The 12182-nt window shown below is 42.0% G+C and overlaps 1 protein-coding gene across 2 annotated transcripts in view; it reads right to left on the reverse strand.

Moving 5' to 3' along the window:
- LOC126384118 (electrogenic aspartate/glutamate antiporter SLC25A13, mitochondrial) overlaps positions 1 to 9413 on the reverse strand; it is a 56911-nt gene extending 47498 nt beyond the window's left edge. Inside the window, exons 1-3 of one of the 2 annotated variants that reach the window (XM_050035032.1) lie at positions 9105 to 9413; positions 7093 to 7146; positions 6779 to 6921 (exon numbers count right to left, since the gene is read on the reverse strand). In XM_050035032.1, the coding sequence (XP_049890989.1) occupies positions 6779 to 6921; positions 7093 to 7146; positions 9105 to 9116 (209 nt within the window). In that variant the 5' untranslated portion in view covers positions 9117 to 9413. Of the gene's footprint in view, positions 1 to 6778; positions 6922 to 7092; positions 7147 to 9104 lie in introns of those variants that run through there. The other variant, XM_050035033.1, reaches the window with a different exon arrangement.
- Positions 9414 to 12182: the final 2769 nt, after the last annotated feature.

Here is a 12182-nt window from a genome sequence, read left to right on the forward strand (position 1 = left end):
GTCAGTGTTTTGACTAACACTTTTTTATCTCTCGTCTTTCTATAGTAACACAAAATGCCCACATACATCATTAACAAGAAAAAAATAAACATAAACACTGCTATTGTGTGAACACGCTGAGAGCCCCCAAGGGAGAGCCCTGCTGTGGGGAACTGGACCACGCAGTCTCGCCTTTATTTAGGCCCTGGTTCACAGTTGCTACAAGTCCATTATGAATTTCACAAATGGCTCTGATAATTACAGAAGAGGTCAGTGCTAATGAGCGAGTGAGCATCCATCTATTAAACTATTTCAATTTCCAAGGGGGGAGTACGGAGAAGGACGGGGGGTGCAATGATTACATTTTTAATTAATTATGGTACGGATGAAATTTAGACATGTTTGTTTGGAGTCTGAGTGTTTCGGGTTTGCATGTGGGTGCTGATGTGCATCCTTATACGCAGACATAGTACTGTGTAGATGAACGGACTGAGGAGGAAAAGAGCTGTGCACTTACAAAAGTATTGTTATCAAAATCAAAATTAGGGCTGACATAAATGCTTCGATCATTGCCATGGTAATCATCGCCAAAACGATATATATGTATATATATTAGGGATGCACCGAAATGAAAATTTGTGGCTGAAGCCGAAGCCGAATAATATTAAACGCTTGGCCGNAAATCAACCAGCCACCCTCCTCCCCTTCATAAGTAAAGAACAGTCCCTAAAGTGTGGTGAGGTTTGTGGGCCGTTAACGGCTCGTTTCTCCTCTGATACGTCACATACCTGTGTTCAGCTGGCTCAGCTGTTCAGGTACTTCTGGGCAGTCATGACGCCAAGAAGAGGATATTATTGGAGCCGACTTCTCCGTCGCCCGGTAAGCCGATGGCCGCCGTAATTGACAGGAATGCATTACTGTCTGTGTCTGTGACCCCCTTTCAACCCACAATCGGTGGGATTCGCCTTTCGTTTCTGCTGCTGGTTGAAATCTGTAAGTTACTCGCACGGCGTGCTGAATGATTTAAGCCTATTTTGCTCGCTCAAAACTATTTTTAGTCGCAAATGCGAGTGTGGTGACGGAGGGATCGCCACACTGCCGACATGTTACTCAGCCGGTCACGGCACGCTGTTTGATTGCGTTATCAAAACACGCCGCTATTATTCGGCCTTGCTTTTAACTTATTCCACCGAATACCGAATGTGTGTTTTTTTGCAATATTCGGCCGAATATATTCGGTTAACCGAATATTCTGTGATCCCTAATATATATATTGGGGGGTGAGAGGGGAATTTTTCAATCTCACACAGGGACATTTTAACTAAAGTTTTGTGGCTCTGACTCGATCTCATCTAATTCAGTCACTGTCCGGTGCGACTGAAACTGGGACAGTTTGACCACATGTAACAGGCTTACAGATACACTCGCAACATGTCGAAAAAGTCAAGCATCTGGAATAGTTTTGAAATTTGCGAAGATGATCCACAAAAGTTGAGAGTCAGATATGCGAAAGGAAACTAGTATATCACAAATCTACAACAAGCTCACCTGAAAACTGTAGGTAACAGCTTAGCTATCTTGTAAAGTTAAAGCTATCATGGCTAATACTGCGACCTGCATGTTAAAAAGTGGCTAATTGTTACGTTTTTTAAGGTACAGCAACTTGTCACTCATTTAAGCCTCCGTAGTCTTACGTAGCCAGACCTATTTCTACAGCTCTGTGTCAACGCTAGAGAAAAGTCTGGAATCACTGATAATCCTTTTGCTACAGGAGAAAAAAAACAGTCTGGGTTGTTTGTTTTTTTTTAAACCAATCACAGCCATCTTGGACGACACTAGGATGCAGATGGTGCTCCTGCAAAAAAGAGTGGGAGGTGAACTTGTCTTTTTGGAACATTTGCACATTAAAAAGGACCCGCAAAAGAAAGCACCACCAAAAAACATTAACAGCTGTATGTCACTGTGTGATTCAACTTTTAGTGACCAAAAAAAAAAAAACAACATAGCTTGATAATCAGTGCCCTTAAGGGGAAGCCTGACTATACTTAAGCTCTGGAGGAACTCATCGAACCTGTTAAAACCACAAATGGTTTCCTGGCTGTATAACAGAACATTAATATGACAATATCACAGAAGCTTGTGTGAAGTGGAACGGATCAGAACACTCGTGAAGTCAATGTCACTGGGGCATGCAGCTGCCATAGTTAAAAGATGTGGCAAATCAACTCCAATGTGTCAGAAAATGGATCAGCATCAGGGGCATGACAATCCTGCGAGACGGTGTCTGGGATTTTCCGAGGTGCGTCTACTACTTTTTTTATTCGTTGTAGATCTTTACAACAATTCACCGAAACAAAAATGGTATGCCTTATCGCATGATCCACATCTTGCCATTTTTTTAGCGTGAAGTTGTTTACTTAGAGATTGTTGTTGTTTGCAGTTGTGAAGGGGATTTGGAAATGGTTACACGCAGATAGCGGATGGAAGGGTGCTAGTCGGCCGAAATCAGTGGCCCAATGGTAAGCTTATAGCCACAGTCTACACCCAGTGAGTCAGACTACCATCCCCCCAAAACCACTACCAACATCACCCAGCTGAAGCTACGATTCATTGTGGGTATTTATCACTGAAGCTTCGATGTCCAAAAACTGGTATTGGCAGCCCCTGTCACCACAATACCAGAAAAAGGGAAATATAAATTGGTGACTGCCAGAGATACCTGAGTTGAAAAGCATGTTTGGATTACTGGCTTTTGCATGTTGTCTGCGAAGATGTTATTCCTCCCGTCAACCATCCATGAAAAAAAAAAAAAAACACATAGAAGCCAAACAGTCAACACAAATGACTCGGATCAGCATTTGGTTTCAATAAAAACTTAGAAATACATACTGGCATTCACCATGCTTCCAGAAAATAATAGATGTGTGTGTTGGAACGAGAGCAAAAGAGAAATATGGAGAGGGAATAAAAGTGAGCATACAGTTCTCCTCAGTGGCAAATCAGCTGTCGTTTCAAAGGCAAGACTAATTGTTTTATTAACTAAGCAGGTAGTTCTTAAGAGCGGGGTCCTGCTGATGGCAAGTAGGTGGAAGGGGGCACAAAAGCACACTGCTGCGACCGTGGATCCACTGCTAAAAACAAAACCAATACCATTGCCGCTCACGCTGCTGGAATATTATCAAACTCTCCGATAATGATCATTCGTTTGTGACAGATGTATAGTACACTCTGAAATTATACCTCAGAGGTTAATGAAGGAGTTTAAGCAGGTACGGGCTGCAGTGCAAAGACTCACAGAGAGCTAGTGTTCCCAGACAGAACCGAGGGGGAAAAAAAGTCAGATTTCTTCTTTTTCACACGCATCAATTTACATGCACGCTGGTCGTCCTGTCTGTGTTTTCCCAGACGTGGATAATCAGCATATTAGTGTAACCGAGAGGGCTGTTGATCATGAAGGGATTGGACTTTGGTTTAGACCAGGGAGTCCAGACAAGATCCAGGGGGCATCTCCATAACACACACGAGAAACATTCCACATACTCGTAAGCATTTACACACAGCTCTGTAGCCGGGGATGAAGCTTATGATGGTTGATTAGCAGCGCCATGACGGCTGCAAAATGATTACCATGAGAGGGGGAAGCCGTCGTTTTTGCTATGCGGACCCAACCCCAACGAGACACTCAATAATCAAATCAACCGACAGCATCTCCCAACCATCAACTGCTATGGCATGTGTCCAGGGCTGCCCGATCCATGTACGCAGCCCGGGATGAACTTCGGAGACAGGGCTAATGTGATACTGCAGTATGGCATCTCTTCAGTGTACTGTGTGCTGACTTTCCTCTGCAGGATTTTGCTAAATCTTTAAAACAGTCGCAGACATATCCATGGCATGTATCAGACGAGAGATGTAACACACAAGACATAAACAAAGACTTGATTCTAGCATGTGCTTCTACGGATGACAGTTGAATGATGTTTTTGTTAGGATGCCAATACAACGCAATTTAAACTGTCTTTGCTACGTCCATCCGGCATAAAAACTCCACCCTATATTCCATATATTTTTGTTTGTTTTTATCTTATCTTCACCACCCGGCTTTTATCTCTGTCTCCTCTCAGCAGGCGTCCAAATACACTCCTCTGAACCGAAAACCAGCCTTGGAAACGTTGTTTACAAGTAACATAAATGCATGGTGTTGGTTAGGCCCGGCTGATAGAAAGACAGCTCTCCTTCGTTGATAGTAGTGGGAGAGAGGGGCCTAGAGGGGCTTCAATAATCCCCTGTCCCTGGCATCTTGGCATTGTTACTGACAGCCTTCCACCCACCTAGAGCGTGCTTGCATGCAGACACACACACACACACACACAACAAACACCCCAAAACACACACACACCCAGATGAGTGCTAGCTGCCAGTATCTGTTCGGTTTCTAAGAGTGGACACCCACCAGTACAAGTCCAGAATACCCACAGCAGCTGGCAGACTGCTATTTTCCCAGCACGCTCCCTTAACAAAGTTTTTTTCCTTTTTTTTCTCCAAACCTCCGAGAGTCTGTGAGGGAAGAGGGGTTTTTTCACACTTGAATAGATGCTTCTATCAAAATATCCCAGGGAAGACGGAATAGAGAAGCAGAAAGGTAGGGAGTCGGAAGGAGCCAAAATGAAATGGAGGGAGCTTAGAGTGCATTATGGTATGTGAGAGAGTGTAAAGAAAGTGAGAGCAGAGGGGGGAAAAAGAGAGGACATAAATAGTCGAGTGAAAGAGGAAAAATCTTTAAACCATCCAGAAGCTCCGTGCGTCAGTGCACACATACACAAAACATTTGATTCTTGGAAATTGAGACATATCCACCCTCCAAAGTCTCTCTTTCTCTCTCTCTTATGTCTTTCTATCCATCTCTCTGTCTCACTGGGAGCGGTGAGAATAAGGAGGAGGAAAGTGATTTCCACATAACAGATTGTTACGACTGTCACTATATCCCCTGATTTACACAGTCGCGGGGAGGCAGACAAATGCATTTTCACTGTTTACATCCCCACACATACACTCAAACACACACTGGCATCTAAGTAAAATTTCTCTCACAGAGATACACTCCAAAAGAAAAGTAAGCAAGCATGCTGCCTGCCATCCGACCCCCTGCTAAATCTATTACCCCTGACTCATCTTGCTGAAATGGAGTCCTATCTGGCAAAAACAGCAGCAGGCATACAAGCTTCAAATATACTACGCTCATGTACCAACCGAAACTTATTGTTCACAAACATATTTGCATGAGATCGGGCGAGCTGGATGAAAATACAGTCACTAAAGTGGTTTGTTTTGTCTTGCGCACTGTTCCTTTCATAAGGTTTGCTCAGATGAGCGCTCGAAAAACAATGCATTTGTGTTTCCAGCTACCACTGACGGTGCTGATGTTGCCGCATCTCTACTTTTTACATCCATCTGTTTTGTGTTCGTGAGACACAGGTTTGCAGAACAATCATCCAGACTCTTTGTCTCGTCAAATCATTTATCTATCAAAGTTCAGGAGGAAAATAACACATTGTAAAGTACGAGCATCATAAGGCCTTTACAATGTCAACTGTAAAAAAAAAACGAATCACATCTAAACCTGGGTCTAAACAGACTTTTTTTTTCCTGTTTTGCCCCCATATCATTTCCATTCCCCTCCACAAAACCAAAATGAGGTTTAGATACAAAGCCTGGGCCATGGGTTCCTAATAGATTTACCCTGATGCCACGGCCACCATTTATCCTGCTCCAAAGCCGCACAATGCAACGGAGTGCTCCTGAATAGCACGGGCAATTACAGTGCATGTGTGTGTTTTTCGTGTGTGTGTGTGTGTGTTTGTGTGCGCGTGCCTTGCTCTCTCTTTTTCCAATTCCAAAACCCCCACTACTCCATCTCACCATCCTCTGTGCGCACACACACACACACACACACACACACACACACACACCTTAAAGCAGATGTAATAACATGAAACTGCGCAGCCATGTGCACTTTGCTGTTTGTAGAAGCCCAGGTGGTTACCATGGCAATGTGGGTTTTTTTTTTATTTTATCTTTTTTGACTTACCCTAACATTTTATTACCCATCATTATGTATCATTAAATACATACATATTAATGTAAAAAAAAAAAAACAGGGGTGATGGGGATGGGGGGGAGGAGTAAGTGTGAAATTGGGGGTGTATCTACAAAGAAGGAAACACCTGAAAGGGGCCTTTGGTGGTTTGATGTCTCTTTGCTATATAATTCAAGTATGAACATCCATCCTGTGAATGTTTTACACCAAAGGTTTCAGTCATAGGTTTGTTTATAAAATGCAAAATAACACGAGAAAGGTAGTCACACGGGATCAAAGGGATAAATAATACATGCTCTGATAGCTTTGATAAGAGTCTTTCATAAGCTTGCTACTTAGCAGTTTGCTTGATATTAATGAGAAGATAAAATTGTGGCTTAAACTGAGACTCAGCGTAGCAATTTCATCGTCACATCATCAACTTCTGCCAGAGATATTTTCAAACAGTATAATCCTCATGAGACACTCTGTTGTTGATCCTCTATTTTCATCATTTTGCAAAAAATCTATGGCTATTTTTGCCCTCCATTGATCACGTTACGTGTGACACATCATTCCACTTAAAACAGCAGTTATTTTATAATTATACCCTCCAAGCTGCAAGGACTATCTAATAAATTCAGTTTCGAATTCAAAGTGTACCAGCATCTTAATTCATCTGAGACATCAGATCATCTAAAAGAGAAACATCAGAATACCAACCCATCTTTCTTCTGATCCACCACTCCAGCCAGCAGCTTTGTGGCCTCGTCCGACAGCCGGATGTCTGTGTGGGCATGTAGGAAACGGCTCACGAAGTCCTGCGGTGACATGAAGCTCTCGTCATTCTTCTTGACGCTGGCATACTGTAAGGAGAAAAACAGATACAGACACAAGGGAGGACGCACGCTGAGCCTTATAATTTGATTAAAAAAAAAAAAAGAAACAAACATAAATCGAATGATGAGTGAAAAAGCTTCTTTCATAAGAGACCAACACAAAAGGGGAAAACAAAAAATGCATAGGTAAAATCCTACCTTTTCAAAAATGGCTTTCAACTCAGTGGGGTCGGCCCTCCTAGGCAGAACTGTCTGTAAGACATGAAGTAAACTTCTGTGAACACAACTTTTATACAAAACGCCCAACTTTGCATTGTGCATCAACGTATCCAGTAACTGGCAAGCCAAGACACAAAAAAGAAACTGTCAAATTAAACACAAATTTGAGCGTAGAGACTGATTGTTAACCTTGGGGACAAACATCTCATATTAAATATTCTAAACTCAAGGTTCACTTACTGGCTTTTCATGGAGCTTTTGACTGTATCCCTCTGTGGAGTTTACTCAGTCATCGAAAAAGGCAGAAGATTTAGAAAGCTCTTGGAAAAGCCAGTAAGTGAACCTTGGGTTTAGACCGGTTTATCACAAGCTTAATCTTGGGTGGCAGAAATATGTTTCTTGATGTCTTGTGTAGTTTTTCCTTTCCTCTTAATCATCTCGCAACACCTCAGATTTAAATTGTGACCACTTGTTGCTGGTGTAAAGGACTGTTTTCATGGTTGACATATTGACATGTCAGTAGAAAAAGCACTGGTGTATTTAATAACAATAATGATAGCTGCATTACACTAAGGGGTATTGCACTGAAATTGTGCATGCTAGTTCACTGGGATAGCTTACTGGGACACTTAATGGAGTTGAGCCTCTTATTAATGTTATCAATTTAACCTATGCATGTCCAACTATGACACGTCAAAATGTCCACGATGTCAAAATGACAAAATGGCGTTGACATTTTGATTTGGCACCACGTGAAAGAGTGTTTCTCAAAGTCAAGGATACATCCTTGGAAGGACTCGTCCTACAGAGGCAAGGCAAGAATCCTTCCTAGCATTTGGTGAACACACATTGGAACAGGCTAACGAGTGCCCCCAGGTGTGCGTCAGGGGGTTTCAGGGTACTGTGATAATTCTGGCACTCTCTAATGTCGTTGTACAATTTAAACAAATGCCAGCAGTGTTTTCAGAGTCAAAACTTTTGTGGCACTTAGCGCTCCATCTCTGCTGTAAATGATAAATTTAAACACTTTTATGTTTTATCGAAATCACTGTATTTAAAAAATTGCATTGTTCCACAGTGGACACATTCGAAAATATAAATTATGAGGTTTCTGTCAGTGATTTTTTTTAATGCTTGTATGATTATAAACTCCTGGAGATATTAATGCAAATAAATGATATATTTGTCAGTATCCCACTGTGCAGGTTTCATTGAAGAGGCCCTGCCTTCACTCCCAGCAAATTCAATGCTGAAAGTGTAGAATTGTGGGTAATGTATACCTGCTGAGGATACACACATGCATCCTTGGAATCTCTCTGAAGGAAGGACTCACATCCTTGGTGAATTTCGGAAGGATCCTTAGTCGTTTGGCGAGATCTGATGAGGTAGGATTCTTGAAATTCAGCAGTTTAAGGATCCTTCCTTGACTTTGAGAAACACCCAAAATGTCCGAAAATGTGAGAGTGAACCAGTTTCTAACCCATGCTGGTTGTATACAAACAACCAGTATGTCTAAGTACAACCATGTTAAAACGTCTCAAGCCTGTAGAAACTGTTAAAACAGACAGTTTATGGCGGGGTGCTACAACATATAGCATCATGCTAGCAAAGGTTAACTATGACCACAACCGGGTTTTAGCCAAGACACACCGGTAACCTAGAGACAGAGGGCCTGGGCAGCATGAATTAAAAAGCAGTGTCATTGCTGCCCTTTGTATCATTGTTGAAAGACAGTTCAGTCAGTTTGACTAAGCCAACTGTACATTCACTTGTTAACCGGCTACAGTAAAGCCTCAATGTCATTGCCTTATGCCCAGTGTTAACCCCGAGCACATCCTCTTAGCAGGCTAACCGGCATTTAACAGCCCTCCAGGCAGACACCCTAACCAGCGCAGAGGAGGAGAGGAGACACTCCCGGGACTGAGCAGCACCACCGCCAGCGCGACAGCTCCCCAGAAAGAGGAGAAACTGAAGTTGAAAACTCAGCTTACCTTTGCTGCCATGCTAATCAAGCTAACTGTCAACTCGTCCCGTTCACTTCCTCCTGCGTGACGACGTTCCCATGGAGATCATGCGCCGGTGCAGTGGAAGGAGGATGAAAGAGGATCAGCCGCGCACGTGGTGCAGGGGCACGTGAGGTTAACTGGTCAGTGGCTTGGGAATATCAGATCTTTTAATTGATCTGATAATGTGTGAGGGTTTTGTTTGGGTTTTTGTTGGGGTTTTTTTTTGTTTGTTTGTTTGTTTGTTTTACAGTGAGACAGACTCTTTCTACACCTGTGCCTTATATTTAACTAGACCTACTGAATGAAAATGCCTTAAAATCTGTGCTGTTAATGTTTGTGCACACTGTGAAAGCACATTTCCTCTTTGTTTTGTAATAAATAATGAGTCTAAATCTATCCTACTGTGTTTAAATGTATTATTAAATGTATCTTTTTTATATTCGGATTATATTTTAAACATGCATGTTAAAAACAGTTGGAGAAACTATTGTTTTAAATGAAAAAACAACAATCAAAATAATTTCTAGGGCAATTAAATCAGATTCTGTCCCCTGCCTGAATGTGTGACCACTATGCAGGGGCCCAGTACACAGGCACAGGGACCCAAGATGCCTTGGGGCACCAACTCAAGATCCTGTTTGAGTGACTGCGATAAGCATTTCTAAGTAGGGCTCATTCAAAACTATCCATATCCCGCTCCCTTTATTTAATCCAGATCCTATCATTTCTGATATTGAGGCTCATCTAGTATAATTTTTTTTTAATGCACAAAGCATACTTAGGTAGTAGTAAAGAAATTCAAACGGCCCTGCTTGAAAAAAACAGCATAACAGGTTTCTTTTGATGGTTTTTATAATAATTGGTATGCTACAGTATTTAACCAACAACACTTTAAAGTTAGGGTTAACCTGTAAAATACCAGAAAACGTGCAAAGCGACCTCCAACAATATGGAGGGATGCTGTAGGGTTAAGAGTTGAGGCCCTCTACATGTCTGTGCCTTGGGGCTTCTTATCTTGTGATTGCTCCACAGTGATCATGTAAAACACTGGGTCCAAACCAGAGGTCCAGAAACCCTCAGGGGTCCTAGAGGGAGTCTCAGGGGGTCTCCATAAAAATGGAGAAAAGATTTATTTTTCCTATTTCATTCACTATAGAAGTGAGTCCGATATGAAAAGGAGTCATGCGAGTGACATTTCTGATCATAGGTTACGAGTAGTAGCGAAATATTTTTAAAAGTTTTTGCTGCAAGATGCACCTCGAGAGATATTACAAAACATGGTTATCTGTGTATGGGTTTATACTTATGCACATTGAGACTGTACTGTACTAAGGAACAGAGGTCCATAGACGTCAGAATAAAAGCCTTAGTTCCTTCCCCACACCTTTTCATTCCTCGCAGTAAATGGTTCCTATACTTTATTTCCAGCTTTTCCAGCCCATCTGTGCTTTGTGCCAGGAGGGAAAAAGGTGCAGAGAGAATTTCATGACTACAAAAGCAAAGGTTAACATTACTCACAGCATAAAAACAATTTAAAAGGGAGCAAAAGGGCTCTAATGGCCCGACAGTCTTCAAAGAAAATGTATTTTGAGCTCAAAATAATTCATAGCTTTTTGCCGGTGGCTTTTCAGCTTCCCGGAGACCCAGCATGAACCACTGTATTTTTCCCAGCAGGCTCTCTGCTCCTCACAAAATGGCCTTCGCTAGGGCATACCTCACATCCCCTCCAAATATTGACAGCACTGAGTCCATCGCTTATTGGAAAAATGGCTGTAAGTAATGTTTTATCAGCCGATGCAATCTCCACACCTGTATTTTCCCCTGTCATATGACAATATTTGACAAGATTAATGATTTGATCCCATGACATTTTATTTCCCATCACTGTCAATCTGCCAGCAAACAACTCACTTACTTGTGGCATTTGGTGTAGGAAGCATGTAGCAGCATTTGCTTTGCTTGTGTATTATTCATGAACTGCTAAATTTACTTGAGGCATGTAAACTACAGTGTCTCTGAGCTTTGACATACAACTCTTGACTGTTTATGTGGAAGAATGATTTTAAAATTACCTTCAGTGAAATGATTTTGAGCAGCATCTCAGCCTCTATTTTTAGCAATCAAACCAACAATGATTCTGTCAGCGCCCACGGAGTAAGTGGGTAATAATGATAAACCTTGCGACCTTTGAACTTCAGTGGCTCGAGGGGTCTCCTGCCCACGTCCCTAAGGGCCCACGCGTCCTGACAGCTTGAGCGATGAGTGGCGGACTGCTGTCTCAATCTGCCTCCTCCTATTTTTAAACCCACACTAAACACAGAGCTTCCAAAATAGACCCGAGCTCTAAACAAATGATTAATAGGGCACTTAGGGTCTCCCCACTGACCAGCGAGTCCCTATTAACAGCCAATAACGGAGGCCCTCTGGGGTCAAAAGGTTTTAAGACTTTCTAATAAAAGTAACAGAGACATGGGGATGTGTTTTGGAGGAGAAAAAGTTGTGTCTCAGTTTGAAATGCTGACAAGTTAATAATCCCTTCTCAAATGGCCCTACCGCAGTAAAATGGCCAGTTTGTTCTTACTTTTATTGCTATCATCTGTCAGTCACTCACATCTTTCTTTTTTTTTCTCCTGCCTCCTCTTAAGTGGACTGAAAGAGCTAAAACAGCTTTACAGTAATGTTCTCGCTGGGGCTTTATTCTCATTCTCCACTCTTTCTTTTCTTTTTTGGTTGAATGTGAATTCTTATTGTAGTTTTAGGCAGGAAATGCCTAATGGATTCCCAAAGACGTATTCATGACATGGTAATGAGATTCAAATTTGTAAGACATTTTTGACCTGAAAAAAAAAAAAAAAGAGGCCGCTTGTGGCAACGGCTTTGTCCTGTTTTCCTCCGCTCAAGAATACAGTTTCGCAGTCACTCTCACTGTTCCTAATGTCACTTTAAAAAATGTATGGGATGGAGACACAAAGCCGAAGAGTTAAAAGCTCGAAACAACCGAGGAATATATTGATCTGTCATTTACTGTCAAAACAGCTGTGATTGATGGAGAGCAAGGTCAGT

This window comes from Epinephelus moara, chromosome 22, assembly GCF_006386435.1.
Source record: "Epinephelus moara isolate mb chromosome 22, YSFRI_EMoa_1.0, whole genome shotgun sequence".
Taxonomy (NCBI): Eukaryota; Metazoa; Chordata; class Actinopteri; order Perciformes; family Serranidae; genus Epinephelus; species Epinephelus moara.